The sequence below is a fragment of the Gobio gobio genome, assembly GCF_949357685.1.
Source record: "Gobio gobio genome assembly, chromosome: 8".
In the NCBI taxonomy this organism is placed as follows: domain Eukaryota; kingdom Metazoa; phylum Chordata; class Actinopteri; order Cypriniformes; family Gobionidae; genus Gobio; species Gobio gobio.
In genome coordinates this window covers 45,714,796-45,731,556 of record NC_137114.1, presented here as the reverse complement: position 1 = coordinate 45,731,556, position 16,761 = coordinate 45,714,796, and the positions used below count along the sequence as shown (strand labels likewise).

The following is a 16,761-nucleotide window of genomic DNA, read 5'->3' as shown; positions in this document are numbered from 1 at the left end:
ATAAGAGGTCGACAGAGACACCAAAACGTGCCCCACCCCAATGTGAGATATTTTGAGCTGGTTATGCATGTATTGGAGAGTTATTTTGAATTTAAGATGAAAAAATTATATTATTTATTCATGAAGTCTAGTAATTTAAATGTAAATAAAAATTTAAAAATCCCCAAAAATTGCATTAAAAATAGACAAAATATTATAAAAATAAAATGAAATTTCTGGACAAAAAAGGGTATAATTTTAGGGCTTCGGGTCATTTTGACCCGCGGGGGAAGGATTTGTTCTTCAGTCATTCATCTGTCCATGAGCTAGATTAGCCCTATTCACTATTTTGCTGCCAAATAGAACTTTCCGAGATCGTTAAACTTTTTTTTTTTGTCATTATAGGGTACAATTGAAAGTCTTTGATCACTTAGTGTCATGACCACTAATAAACAGCTAATGACACGGAAGATATTTATACAAAAAACAACAATTAGCATTCTTGTCACGTTACTATTAAATTGAATTGTGATCGCTCTGATGAATGAGCAGTCCGACATCAATCGCTCAAGGTGAAACAATGCCAAGTGCTATTTCAATTTAAATGGTCACTGAAGTTGGGTCACACTAGCAGTGTTGGGGGAAACGCATTACAAGTAACTTGAGTTATGTAATCAGATTACTTTTTTAAAGGAACAATTAAAGTAATGCATTACTTTTACATTTTTCAAATAAGTAATCCAAATCACTTTTGATAAAAAGGCCTTTACATTTCCCAAAAATATATATCTTTTTTTATTATGCAAATGCAAGCCCAGTCCAGATTAGAAAAAGTAATGCAAAAGTAACTTAATGGATTACTTTTTTTTAAACTAAGTAGCGCAATTAGTTGCGTCTTTAGGGAGTGCAATATTGTAACGCATTACTTTTAAAAGTAACTTTCCCCAACACTGCACACTAGACTACATTATATGTTTATATTATATTTGATTATTTATTAAAACAAGAAGCCCTAGAGCATGACATCATATCCTGCTGTGCATATTCATTGCAGGCAGGGTCTAAAGTAATTCTGCATGCTTGAAGTCTAGTGTGACGCGCATTTTCAGTCCGTCTCGAATTGTTCTCAAGACCTCTGGAGTCGATCTGTCAAGCAACAACCGCTTTAGTGCAGACTGATGCACACAGCCCAAGCAAAACTGCTGATCTGTTAAGCAACTCGGTCGCTGCTGCATTTTCATTAGCATCTAAAAGCCAGTTTGCCTCTCAGTTCTGAAGACACCTTTTATCTTTACTCTGATGTATTGTGCCCTTGAACCATAAAAAGCCTGTTATGTGACAATGTCTGCAGTGCTAAACAAAAGTCGTCAATTCTGCCCATGATCTTGAGAGACGGAACGATATAAACGAGACTATTTTACATCCTCGCTCCCTCTTTTGTTTTAGTACTTTACACTCTTTTTTTGCCCTCTTTTGCCACATGCTTTGCATTCATAAACTCCTCTTCTTTCATCTCTCTCAAACACCGTCCGAACTTCTTCCGCATCAGATTCTCAACCAGGGTTCTTGGATACATCTAAGTTGAATGATCCTTGTATTCAACGATTCACCAAATACGTGTTTTGTAAGTGTGTGTGCAAATTTGTGTGTTGATTTATGTGGCTTATTGGCTCCGAGCCTCAAAACCCCCCTCTCTCTGCGGGGCCGTTCAGAAGCCCTTGATGTGGCAGTAGGCCTCAAGGCTGGAGAAGAGGATGTAGAGGAACCACAGACCCAGAAAGAGGAGCGTGGTGAGTATACGCGAGACACGAGGGCCGCCCAGCTCTCCCCCGATAGACGGCCGGCGCCGGAACAGTAGTACCCCCATGCAGACGAAGGCAAAAATAGTGAAGAGGGTGACAGAGAAGGCCAATGATCCGGGGTCCACGTTAAACTTCTTGCCCTTGACCGCCCAGTACACGGCCGCCACAGACCAGGCCACGCCGATACCCAGAAACACGTTGACGGCATTGCTGCCGGTGACGTTTCCGATGGAGGCGTCTGCGTACTGATCCTGAGTAGCGGCGACTTTACTGGCGAATGTGTCTGAAAGAGAGAGATAAAGACCATGAGAAAATATAGGCATTAGTGATCGATAAACTGGCCAATATTTCATATTTGAAAATAAATATGAAGAGCTCTTTTCCAAAACGCGATAAACGCCATTTAAAAAAAAAATGAGTTTATCATGTCATTTTGCTGTGTACTGAACCTATTCACTGCTCCATCAACATTTCAAGCCAAATCGCTATATTTCCTTGTTTAAAATGTACTGCAAGATGCTGTTTCTTTCCAAAGCGCGATAAACGCCAAACCTATTTTTAGCCAAAACACGATATATCCTCTTGACGAATCAGAATTCGATGAGCGTACTACGTAATTCAACAGGGCGGCACTCTGAACAGCTGTTTGTTTACATTCATTCATTAAAATGAGTGCTTTAAACTCTGATAACACTTTTGATGGCATTGATGAGCAAGTGAGACGTGGGGGTAGAAAACGCCGACTGGACAAAGAAAATCACAAAAAACAACAAAAAAAGAAGTTTCGTCACTCAGGTATCGCGTTGATAACAATGGGATGTCAACACAAAGCTGCTGCCAAAGTTTTCTGTCAGGCCGAGAGGCTGTCGCCGGACGATCTGAGGATACATTTCAATTATTTTTATGAAAAACCAAACAAGGTTGACCAGGATCACGCCATACGTCATCTCATGGACTTCACGCAAGTGACAAGGAAGCGTCCGAAAGTCCAGGACCATAAGCACGCTAGCATTCGCATTTCGCACGCATACACACACTCGCATTCACTCACACGAGCTCGCACACACACACACACACACACACACACTCGCATTCACAAATATATGTTTTATATTTATATTGAATATGTATTACTAAATAACTTATTGAATATTGTTATCATTATCATCAATAATTTATATTAATTTATGAGTCCCTGATTATATGTTGCATGTTCTCTTGTTGTTGTTTAAAAAAAAAAGACAAACCATAAATACATTTTTAGATTTATAGCGTTTTGAAAAAAAATGAATGGATTTATAGCGTTTTGAAAAAAAAAAGTATTAACTTTGAATTTATCATCAACAATATTGTTGTTTGATTTAATAATCATTGTTCAACATGTTCAGACTGAGCCAAAAAAACATTTTAACAGGATAAATTGAATATTCACAAAATGTGTAGGTTTTTCCTGAAAACTATTGAAATGGATTTATAGCGTTTTGGAAAAGAGCTCCTCATATAATATTATATAATATAATTATTCAATATTTAGATTGAATACCATTTATATTTACTAAATTTTGATCTAAAACTATATGCACTACCATTCAAAGTTTGGGGTAATTATTTTAAGAAATTTATATTTTTATTCAGCAAGGGTGCATTAAATTGATCAAAAGTGAGAGTAAAGACATTTATAATATTACAAAAGTCTTCTATTTCAACTTTCTGTTCATAAAAGAACCCTGAAAAATAAAATGTATCACGGTTTCCTCACAAATATGAAGCTGCACAACTATTTTCAAAATGTATAATAATCATAAATGTTTCTTGAGCAGCAAATCATCATATCAGAATGATTTCTGAAGGATCGTGTGACGCTGAAGACTGGAGTAATGATGCTGATCACAGGAATCACAGTTCTTTTAAACTGTAATAATATTTCATAATATTACTGTTTTTACTGTATTTTTGTTCAAATAAATGCAGCATTGGTGAGCAGAAGACACTTCTTTCAAAAACGTCATATATAATGTACATTGATCCAAATAAGAATCTAGATACTTAAGTCAAAAGTAGAAACATTTTTGTGCATTTTTCTTAAAGGACAACTCCGGTGAAAAATTAACCTAGGGGTAATTAACACATGGTTACCGAGTAGATCGTTCTCTGGGATGCGTTTTCATGAAAATCGAATGTAAAGAGTTTTATCTTTAAAAACAGATTCGCTTATAACGCGAGTAAATGGGGCACAGAGTAGGTTAAATTAAATCGCTAGTTTATACCACTAACAAGGCTAAAAATAGCCTCACGTTAACACGGTAGCATAATGAGGGTCCCTACATGCAAACCGAAGCATTGAGAACTTTATAAGAGTACAAACAGTTTAATAAGAAGATACTTTATAAAGACAGAACATGACGCGTATACAGACAAGGAGCCATCTTGGAAAACAGTCTCGACGAGTCAAGCCACGAACACTCTGCTAAGCTGTGATAATTCCTTTCGACCAGCTCACCAATGGCCCTGTCCCAAATGGCACCCTAAACCCTTGGGGTCTTCCTTGGAGTCCGCACTTTCACGACGTAATGCCGCTTTGACTGCCGGGAAGAAGTCCACTGCGTAAGTTCGTATTGAGGGCGCATATCGACCTCGAAGGGGGCGCTCGCGAGCACCCTTCTGAGACCTAAAATGACAAATGGGACACCCTGCGGTCTCGTGGACTTAACGGACACGCGCACACAGTGGCCATTGTAAGTCCACAAGACCGAAAGTGCACATGAAGTGTGCCATTTGGGACAGGGCCTAAGTCCAACAAGACCGAAAGTGCCCATGAAGAGTGCCATTTGGGACAGGGCCAATGTCAAAATGATTGAGATGGCCAATCAAATCAAAGTAGGCAGGGTTTACGTTCTCTTTTGGCTCGTGCAGTGTACAGTCGGCTACTTCAACACTGTTGAAGCAACCCCAATTAAGTGATATTTTGCTATAAAACTATATGAGAGCGGATTAGAACCCAGAACCTTTGACACGGTTTGCAAAAATTCTACCACCAGACCACTAGGGAATTCAAATATTACTAGCAGATCTATGTATTTATTCACTAATGCGAAGAATCTCGGGACTAAAAATATATTTGATGCAAATTAATGCAAATATTGTTTGCAAATAGTCCCAAAAGGATTATTTCCCAACTGGAATTAGACCTAGAATTTCGTTCACTGTTCTGTTTCTTTCTGCTTTATAAAAATAAAAAAAAATTGGTCCCCCCCAATGTTCAAGACATGGTTACGGCCTTGAATTCCAGATTGCATTTATGTTGTGTTATTTATGAAAGCTTGTTTCTGTTCTCACAATTGTGTGATATAAACTCGCAATTGTTATGAAGTCCAATTCTGAGGGGGGAAAAGGCTGACTTTTCTCGCATTTATATCTTTCTCACATTGTTTATATCTCAAAATTCTGACTTTTTTTTCTCATAATTACGAGTTTATATGCAATTCTGCGAAAAAAAGTAATGTAAACTTGCAGTTGTGAGAAAAATAAAGGGTCAGAATTGTAAAATAAAAAGTTTATTTTTTATTCTGTAGCGGAAACAAGCTTCCATAGTTATTTAATGCAGTGACATTCAGACATTTAAGAGTGTGGCTGAAGTGCCCAAATACTGGATTAAATGTCCTCAAGCACACCTGGGATAGAAGTGCCCAGAGCCACGAACACCACTGCGGTGACAGTGTCCCGGAGGCCTACAGTGCAGCCGAAGTGCGAGGCCAGGTCTCCGATGACCGCAGTGAGGAGGCCAATTACAATGATGGACACCACAAAGCAGGCCCAGCCGTTCCAGTATTCCGTGGGCGGAACGAACGCGAACAGAACCTTCCAGAACACCGTCAGGAAGTGCATGACGTAATCGCAGCAGGACGGGAGACGCTCCTCTCGACCCTCATCATCATCATCGTCTCCATTACCTGAGGATGCCACACATAATGAAGAAATTAAACACATTCTGGCCAATATTACATGCATGGTCATTAACACAACAAACCACCAGGTGGCAGTCTCACACCGCTTACATGCACCTCCAGACACACAACCATCCTAGACATATCCCTCATTCCAAGTTTCATCATAAAAATATTGTGTGCCTTCAAATAAACAGTATTTCTATGGTACTTTTATGATGCATTTTTAGTCATTATAAATGATTGCACCTCGGACAATCTCTTCTTTTCTGTTCCACTCCTACAGGTTTGCACACAAGCTTACAGAACCGTAATTTTTGCTGAAGCTTCTGAGAGAGAGCTTTTAAGAGGAGCTGCTTGAGAATGTAAGAGCCTCTTTATGTGTTTTATTAAGTCTGAGAATCGCAGAGGGAATTAAATTTATAAAGTGTGAGTCATACAATCTATTCCTATTTCAAAAGAGACATTCAACACAGTGATGAAGAACACAGAGGTGTGTGAGACAGACAGACAGACCTGCACTGACGGTCACTGCATCCACGAACTGCTCTCGCCAAGAATGAGTGCCGATGACCAGGGCCAGGTTAGTCTTCTTGATCAGTTTATCAACGGTACTCTGAAACACAGCAACATTCAGACAACAAGATAAAGTACATCATTCTGATTATTTGTGTGAGGTTGTTCACATGACATGATTAATGTGGCCCATATCAGACAATGAACCTGTATTTAAACGGTTAAAGTCAGAAAAGTCAACGTATGCTTGACCCTCGTAGCCCCAGCAGTAACTTACTCATGCAAAGGACGTTTCTTTGATGTCACAGTTCGGGATAATCACTAGTGAAAAGCTTGGGACTGTGCTTGATATTGGGACTTTTGTTGTAATGGTGTCACTCTATCCTGGCATATTTGTATGTCATATAATGTCAATAAATACATGTATATTTGTTACAAATATTCAGTTGTGTTTGTTCATAGTTTTGTTTTCATGGCTTTTATTCACTTGTTCCTGTGTTCCTTTGTTTGATTTTCCCGCTTCTCTTGTGTTGTCTTGGTCACAAATGTCATCAGTTCGTTTAGTTCAGTGGGTGTTACATTAATTGCCTTGTTTGTCAGTAAACTTAAGTTCAGCCTTTTCTTGTTTTTTAGTGTCCGGTCTCATTTGCGTTAGTGTATGCTTCCTTTTGTTCTGTTTTATGCTGTGGATTATAATTAAAGACTCGTGTTTGAACTTTATCCTTCTTCATCATCTGTCTGTGTGCCACTTGCTAACAGAAGACAGGACCTCAAGAAATGGATTATGCTGCTAAAATTGCAGCAGTTGCCCAAAAGGGCTTGGACTCACAGTGGATTTCACAGAGAAGTTCTGCCGTCTTGCCATCCCCTGCCCCTATGACGACGAACCCATCAAATTGCTGTTCTGGATCGGGGCGAACCTCAACCCCCCTGTAGACCTCCCAGACACCTCAGAGCCCAGCCCAACACCACCCTCAACCGCGGGGACTAGAGCCCCCCGCAGACGGAGAGCGACTGCACGCCGCGATGAGTGAGCCAGAGCCTGAAGAGGAAGGGACAGTGCCGACCAAGAGGAAGGGACAGCAGCAACAGAGGGAATATTGGTGGAATTGGACATTTAGGACTGGCTGATCGATTTGGACATGAAGGTACTGCCTCCGACCCTGTATTATCAGCTTATTCTTCATTATCACTGTTTCAAGACAGCAGTGAAATGGTATCATCAAACCTGTTGGGAATTTGAATTACCGTCATTGATCCCGTCAGGCTTACCTCTGTCACCCTCACCCCTAAGGTCAGTCAGTCAGTCCTCCAGCCCTGCTTAAGTTGGATGCCTTTAGCCCTTCGCCTTCCATGGTGACGCCTTGCAGCGGCGTGAAGCCTCAGGTCAGGCAATCACCAGCCTCATTTGAGCGTGAGGATCCTTTGGCTCCACCTCCAGCCTCTGATCCCTTCGCTCCACCCCAGCCCATCGACCTGTTGGCTTCGCCTTGGCTTCTCCCACCCTTGGCTCCACCAGGGACCTTCGGCCTTGCGGCTCCACCGGGTTCCCTCGTCCCATCTGCTTCACCTCGGTCAGTCGTCACTCTACTTTGGCCACTGATTTACGAGCCTTCCGCTGGGGTCAGTCCCTCCACCCCTACGGCTACGGTTCCCCCTTCCCTCCAGCTCTGCCTCAGTCCTCGGGCACTCTGGCTCAGCCCCAGGCGCTCGTCGCCCAACTTCACCCAGATCTCCAGTGCCAGCGGTGTCGCTCAAGTCCATCAGCTCTCTGTGCTCTGGGATCCATCGGCTCCTTCTCTGTCAGTCGTCACATGGATGCCGTGGCCCCAGTCAACACCTTAGCTCCTCCCTTCCTCGACTCAGCCGTGGGCTGTCGTCACTGCTATGCTCTGGGTCTGCATCAGCAGGCAACTTCCATCATCGCTACCAGGGTTTCGGCAACCTCCTGTCACCATCCCTCTGCTGTTTCCTGTCACCATCCCTTCCCCATCTCCTTGTCCTCCTCCCAAGACGTCTCCTTCTCCTCTTCAAGCCGCGAGGTCGCGCCTTCCGGGAGGGGGCATAACGTTACAAATATTCAGTTGTGTTAGTTCTTAGTTTTCATGGACTTTTAGTTTGTATTCACTTGGTCCTGTGTTCCTTTGTTTGATACCTCATTTGTCAGCAGACTTAAGTTAAGCCTTTTCCTGTGTTTAGAGTCCGGTCTCATTAGCGTTTGTGTATGCAACTTTCTTTTTGTTCTGTTTTATGCTGTGGATTGTGATTAAGGACTCGTGCTTTTTCTGTGTGACACTTGCTTTTATTATTAGACAATATTATTATTAATAGTATTATTATTATATATGACTTTCCTGTTTGCAAATACAATAACATAAATATTTTATACATATATAACATTAATATATTATAAATTAATATATGCATACATATAATTATATTAATGCCAATAAACACACACACACACACACACACACACACACACACACACACACACACACACACACACACACACACACACACACACACACACACACACACACACACACACACACACACACACACACACACACACACACACACACACACACACACACACACACACACACACACACACACACACACACGTATATATATATTATATATATATATATATGTTTTTTTTCAGAATTATAATAACTATATACATGAATAATAAGCATTAGTAGTAATAGTATATTGTCGGAACTGAAAATATCCCATTCAATGTTATTCTTCCTGTTCCGAAAATAAAAAAAGAAAGAAACAGATGAAGAAAAGAACAGATCTGGACCACATTCAACTGTTCTCTCTCCAAAACACGCAAAATTCACTTTTCTAAAGCAATTGGGAACACTTTAATAATCTCTTTTCGACCCTCTCTTCTGAAGTGCTGGCAATGAATTTCTTGATAGTACTATCATGACAAACCTAATGAACCTGACAACTGTTCATTTAGCACCACTGATCTGATAAATAACAGTGGAAAAAAATATGAGTGTAATATTCATATCATGAGAATTGATGTTATCAACAAGCATGGACAGAGCAGAAAAACATAATGCATCTTTTCACCCTGGGTTATCATTTAGTGGAAGCTTCAAATATTTTTTTTCGCAAATAGTCATAAACAGTTAGAATTTAAATTCATGCACAGCAAATATGAAGAAAAAAATCTAACCATCACGTGCAGGAATACATTGGGAATCTACAGGGAATTACAAGCTTTGGGCCACTATCAGTGGTGGATGTGCATTTTTCATGCTGTATACCACATATCCTATATATAGACCTCTACTGAATGCTTTACATGAAGAACAGTTCAGCATGCATGATTTCACCATGCGACCTCATGTCAAGACCTTTCAGGGGCTGAAGAACAGATGGAGTAAGACTGAAAAATGCCATCTTGTTTTTCTTTTAAATAAAATGCTTTTATAATAAAATAAAAAATAACGTTTTCAAATGTGATACCATTACATAAATTAACAGTACTTCTCGCTCAAATGAAATAAAAACTAAAAATAAATAATAAAATAAATAGACAGACTATTTCCAATGTTTTCAGATGTAATACCTTAAATTCATAGGACTCCTCGATCACCACCTCCAGCCGGCTGTGCTCCCCTAGAACAGGTTTGCCCATCTCCGCTATCTTCCTGGCCTCCTCTTCCTCCGTGCTCAACTGTGCCTCCGGATCCTCTGAAAGAGACACACGATAAAGGAAAAGAAACAGACAGAAGACAGAAAAGAATGGATGAGATACAACAGGCAGGAAATAGAGGGCATACCCCTTCCCTGTCAATCAAAAACATAACAGCTCAACCAATCAATACAACACCATGTACGACACCACGACACGCACACAAACGAAACAATACGGTTTGAAAACAGGCTTTGAGAGGTGTTCTGAATGCCTGTGATTCCTCTGTGCGGATTCTCAACATTAAAAGCCATTTACAACCCATTTTACTTCTGTAACAAACAAGTTTCAGAGTGAGAGTAAGATTCAGAGTGTAAAAATCGTGATTGTTTGGATTGTAAAAACTACCATTGAGTTTTTTTTTTCACTTTCTGCCTAATGTTTTGAACTCCTCTCTTTTAGCGGTCAGCGTTGGATCCCTCTTTTCACACCATAATCCCATCCCTCATGGGTTCAGGAAAGCTTTTAGCCCCTTTTCTCTTCTCTTCTGAGTGTGTAACATGAGGGTTAGTGTGGACACATGTCAGATGTTGATCAGAGGTTGATCTGAAACCTTACCTTGGTTCAGCAGCAGGGCTGCGTGGTGTAAGGAGGGACAAGAGAGATGGAGTTAGTGCTGGAGATGAGTTTACTCCATTAATAAACACACACACATACACACACACACACACACACACACACACACACACGAGCGAGCATCTTCTCATATCTCACAACCGTGGCTCTGTTCCAAACCCCAGTGAACTGCCTCTCTGAATACTAAAAGAGCATCCTAACCACATGGCACCTCATAAGAGATTGATTTGAAATGCTCAGACAAATAGCACTGCTCACTAGTGATGGGAAGTTCGGTTCTTTTCCGCGAACCGGTTCTTTCGGACAGTTCGTTTCAATGATCTGGTTCAAAAAAACGGTTCACCGGTAATTTTACGTCCTCGTAATGACGTCATTTCTATCATCCCGGCGGATGAAAATACATTAAAACACATTCATATAAAGTAATTTGTAATCATAACTTAGTATAATAATAATAAGTATCGTCATCATCATCTTGAATAAGTTCTTACATTTACGTTTTGTAAAAGCACTCTGGTGCAAACGTGGATGTTTACAGGGATTAAATACATTTACATTGACATAACATAAATTTACACAAGTCCTCGGTTCACCCGTGCTCATATTATCAGCATCAGCTGTCCGAGAGAAACAGTTCGGTTCAGACGGTGCTATCACGCATGCTCACTTTGCTCAGTCTCTCAGCTCATCGGTTCTCAGTATCGAACGTGTTCAAAGGAAACGGTTCTCGATTTTGTACTGATGATCTGAGAACTGCAGAAAACCGTTCCTGACTCGAGAACCGCTGTATCAGTGTGCTGAGCTGAAAACTGCTGCAGCTGTAGTCTATATCAAACCTACTGTTTTGATTATGATTAATACATTTTAAGATTTATATCAATTTATTTAGAAATTAAATCAGCTGTTCCTGAAAATATCATTATTCATAAAACAAATCTTTAGTTTGACCGTTTTACAATGCATTGTGTTTCCAAACTTTAAGATAATGATAAGACAACAATTATGTGATGAACATGTTTCAAACATTATTAATTTTATACACATGAAACCTGCATTTCGTTTCTCTGAACAAATGACACCCATTATCAGCTCACCGGTTCTCAGTAGCGAATGTGTCCGAAAGAAACGGTTCTTGATTCTGTACTGTTGATCCGGTTGTACATGCATGCTCAGCTCATCGGTTCTCAGTATCGAATGTGTCCGAAAGAAACGGTTCTCGATTCTGTACTGTTGATCCGGTTGTACATGCATGCTCAGCTCATCGGTTCTCATCGAACGTGTCCGAAAGAAACGGTTCTCGATTCTGTACTGATGATCCGGTTGTACACGCATGCTCAGCTCACCGGTTCTCAGTATCGAACGTGTCCGAAAGAAACGGTTCTCGATTCTGTACTGATGATCCGGTTGTACACGCATGCTCAGCTCACCGGTTCTCAGTATCGAATGTGTCCGAAAGAAACGGTTCTCGATTCTGTACTGTTGATCCGGTTGTACATGCATGCTCAGCTCATCGATTCTCATCGAACGCGTCCGAAAGAAACGGTTCTTGATTCTGTACTGTTGATCCGGTTGTGCACGCATGCTCAGCTCATCGGTTCTCAGTATCGAATGTGTCCGAAAGAAACGGTTCTCGATTCTGTACTGTTGATCCGGTTGTACATGCATGCTCAGCTCATCGGTTCTCATCGAACGTGTCCGAAAGAAACGGTTCTCGATTCTGTACTGATGATCCAGTTGTACACGCATGCTCAGCTCATTGGTTCTCAGTACCGAACGTGTCCGAAATAAACGGTTCTCGATTCTGTACTGTTGATCCGGTTGTACACGCATGCTCAGCTCACCGGTTCTCAGTATCGAACGTGTCCGAAATAAACGGTTCTCGATTCTGTACTGTTGATCCGGTTGTACATGCATGCTCAGCTCATCGGTTCTCATCGAACGCGTCCGAAAGAAACGGTTCTCGATTCTGTACTGATGATCCGGTTGTATTACGCATGCTCAGCTCATTGGTTCTCAGTACCGAACGTGTCCGACAGAAGCGGTTCTCGATTCTGTACTGGTGATCCGGTTGTGCACGCATGCTCAGCTCATTGGTTCTCAGTATCGAACGTATCCGACAGAAACGGTTCTCGATTCTGTACTGGTGATCCGGTTGTACACGCATGCTCAGTTCATCGGTTCTCATCGAACGTATCCGACAGAAACGGTTCTTGATTCTGTACTGGTGATCCGGTTGTACATGCATGCTCAGCTCATTGGTTCTCAGTACCGAATGTGTCCGTCAGAAGTGGTTCTCGATTCTGTACTGGTGATCCGGTTGTACACGCATGCTCAGCTCATGGGTTCTCATCGAACGTATCCGACAGAAACGGTTCTCGATTCTGTACTGGTGATCCGGTTGTACACGCATGCTCAGCTCATCGGTTCTCAGTAACGAACGTGTCCGAAAGAAACGGTTCGTTCAGATTCGAGAACTGTTAACTCGAGAACTGCTGCACGTTTGGTAGTAGGCTACACGCGCATGCTCAGTATCAGCTGCTCGTTAATTCTCATCAGTTCTCTCAGCACAACATGTCTCAGTTCAGTGAACTGTTGTAGTTACTAGTAACATATACTTCAGGATATTAGTTTATTTCTAGTCGGAGGGACTGTCACTCATGTCAAAAAGTTAGTAACTTTAGTAACTTATGGATCAGCGCTGACTCGAGACGCGAACCGTTTAGAGCGATTCAGTCCGATTTGGTGAACTGGTTCGACATCGCTAGTGCTCACATGACAAAAAACATGTTAACTAGTTGACTACAACAGAGCAAAGTCCCTGTGTATTATATTGCGAGTGTAACCCCTCCGGTCTTACTCGCACTGGATTCAAACCGGCGTCTCCGGAAGGCGGGCACGCTAACAAGGCCGCAGTCTCTTGAGGCTAGGGGAGTGATGTTTACATGTACAGTTCTTACTAGCTTGCCTCCGTTTTACTCACTCCCCATAAACCTCACTCACACCTGGGTCATGGCATCAAATAAAACCCCTCTGCTCCTGCTCGCCCCGCCCCGAACAGGATTCAAATCGGCATCTCTGGCATGGGAGGCTAACAAGGATGCTAAAGACCGCTAGCACGCCTCTTGAGGCCAGGGGAGCGAGGTTTACATGCACAGCTCTTACTAGCTTTCCTCCATTACACTCACCCCCCTAAATCTCACTCCCATCCAGGTCACGTCACCAAATGTAACCCCTCCGGTCCTACTTGACAAGCTCCGGGCAGGATTCCAACCGGCGTCTCCGGCATGGGAGGCGGGCGCACCAACAAGGACACTAACTAGCGTCAGTCAATAATGCGCCTCTTGAGGGGAGTGGGGTTTATATGCACAGCTCTTACTAGCTTGCCTAATATGAGATTGTTAGGTATGATATACATACAGTTGTATGTACAGTCACCTTTTCATAAAAACATTCTGGGATTGTCATATCTGTAAATGAAGCCTCAAATTTTGGTTAAAAATTAAGTATCTTTAGCTGTGTTTCCACTAAAATTACCCGGAGCAATTTGTCCCAGGAACTTTTTTCCCCAGGACCTGTTGCTGTCTGCGTTTCCATCGCGGTCTAAAGTACCGCGAAGACGTAGGACTGTGTGTGACTTTCCAGTTTCCGCTGAATTTCGTCCTCCACATATAAGCTTAATAAAGCTTGAACCTCGTCATCGGTCCATCGGTCGTATTTTTTAAACTCCATTGTTGATTCAAATAGCAAATAACTCTTACTGCACGCACCGCAACAGACTTTTAAAAATGGTGGTTGAAATTAAATTCTGAGTGGAGTCAACCAATCAAAATGCTGCGTGAATTTAACCAATCAGCATGTTCAGCACCCAAGTCCCACCCCCGAAAGTTTCTGTACTTTAAAAATGTGCTACCTCATTAGCAGGGACTTTCTGAGGGGGGAATTTTTACTTAATTTAGTCCCTGGTCCCTGCAGTCGAAACACACCAAGTACCACCTCAAAGTTCTTAGTTCCTAGGGAACGTTCCTGCGATCTTGCAGCCCGTTTAGAAAAGCCTTCATGTCTGGAGTGCACCTATGATGCCTAAATATGCTGTCTAGGTAGGCAGCTCATTAGGGCTGGGAGCAGAGCCAACTGGATCGAAATCCACTTGAACCTAATTTCTTGTTCTCGTATATTGCAAAACACACCTGAGATTCCCCTCTTCAGCCAGCGAGGTTCCTCAAGAACGATGAAGAAATTCTCATGTTTCTCGTACTCTTCATCATCAATGATCCGCACCTGGAAGGTCTGACTGCAGAGACGCACACACACATAAACACACACAGACACACATAGACAAATAAACACAAGTAATCAGACAAGTAATCAGTAAGGTAGTGGCTTTGAAGTCTCACATCGATTACTGCGACAAGTGACAGAAAACTGTGACTAAATAGGAAAATGACAGAAAGCTGGAACTGCATAATGACACTCACTCACTAACACACACACACACACACACACACACATACACGCATGCACACACACAGCCTTATAAATACTTAATGCCATTCCTCTGGGTTCATGAACAGCAGCACTCCACCCTGACATGAAATCACATTAAAAGAGCTGATGAATAATCAACACACACACACACACACACACACACACACACACACACACACACACACACACACACACACACACACACACACACACACACACACACACACACACACACACACACACACACACACACACACACACACACACACACACACACACACACACACACACAAAACCATGCTCACAAATGACGGGACATATCAGCATTTAAAACACTTCGAAAGCCTGCATGTCAATTTTTAACCACACACACAAACACCCTCCCATTATAAACCTCATTGCACAAAAAAAACTAAATTATATTAATTTAAAAAAAAATTAAAGATGCTAAATTGTTGAGTGGTGTTGGATTTACCTCCAGCACTGACATGCACACAGGAAAATCATAATGTTTAGTGCTCATCCATAATGTAGGACACTGTCACGTTCATCCGGCATAGACTCCAGACAGACAGAAATTTTGCATCCGCTTACTGATCTCACTGGTTCACGTATACTAAGCTCGCTCACTCTAGCTCATTCTCCAGGGATTTGAACAAGTCCTAGCAAATGTGAATACTGCCTCAAATGAATCATGTGTCATGTTGAGGAGTTATTTTTACTTATTTTACTAAGTCATCAGACAGACACACCATTTTCATCTGCTGGATGATAAAACAGGTGAAGAAATCCCACAAGACGCATATTGGAGGAGGAACCAGAGAGCAGGACTCTACTCACTCGAGACAGTTAATACACCCTAGCAACTGTCTATCAACTCTCTAGTAACCACCCAGCACGCCCTAGCAACTGTTTATCAACTCTCTAGTAACCACCCAGCACACCCTAGCAACTGTCTATCAACTCTCTAGTAACCACCCAGCAAGCCCTAGCAACTGTCTATCAACTCTCTAGTAACTACCGAGCACGCCCTAGCAACTGTCTATCAACTCTCTAGTAACCACCCAGCACACCCTAGCAACTGTCTATCAACTCTCTAGTAACCACCCAGCACGCCCTGGCAAGTGTCTATCAACTCTCTAGTAACTACCGAGCACGCCCTAGCAACTGTCTATCAACTCTCTAGTAACCACCCAGCACACCCTAGCAACTGTCTATCAACTCTCTAGTAACCACCCAGCACGCCCTAGCAACTGTCTATCAACTCTCTAGTAACCACCCAGCATGCCCTAGCAACTGTCAATCAACTCTCTAGTAACCACCCAGCACACCCTAGCTACTGCCTGCCTAATAACTCTTTAGTAAGCAATCAGAACCCCCTAGCAACCAGCCAGACCACCCTAGCAACTCCCTAGCAACTCTCTGGCAACCACTCAGAACACCATAACAACTGCCTAGCAACACACTAATAACCACTCAGAACACCTACTGTAAGCAACTACTCAGAATATCCTGGAAAATGCCTAGCAATTCTCTAGTAACCAGTAAAATCATCCTAGCAACTGCCTAGCAGCTCTCAGGTAACCACTCAGAACACCTTAGCAACTCTGCCTAGCAGCTCTCTGGTAACCACTCAGAACACCTTAGCAACTGGCTAGCAACTCCCCAATAACCACTTACAACACCATAGCAACTGCCCAGCAACACACTAGCAACCACAGAGAACACCCTAGCAAGT

The 16,761-nt window shown here is 42.1% G+C and overlaps 1 protein-coding gene across 1 annotated transcript in view; it reads right to left on the bottom strand.

Moving 5' to 3' along the window:
* slc8a2b (solute carrier family 8 member 2b) overlaps nt 1-16,761 on the bottom strand; it is a 172,508-nt gene continuing 155,747 nt past the window's right edge. Inside the window, exons 8-13 of the mRNA XM_079823397.1 lie at nt 14,726-14,829; nt 10,521-10,538; nt 9,837-9,961; nt 6,242-6,341; nt 5,453-5,731; nt 1-2,064 (exon numbers count right to left, since the gene is read on the bottom strand). Coding sequence (XP_079679523.1) covers nt 1,688-2,064; nt 5,453-5,731; nt 6,242-6,341; nt 9,837-9,961; nt 10,521-10,538; nt 14,726-14,829 — 1,003 coding nt within the window. The 3' untranslated portion in view covers nt 1-1,687. The remainder of the gene's footprint in view (nt 2,065-5,452; nt 5,732-6,241; nt 6,342-9,836; nt 9,962-10,520; nt 10,539-14,725; nt 14,830-16,761) is intronic.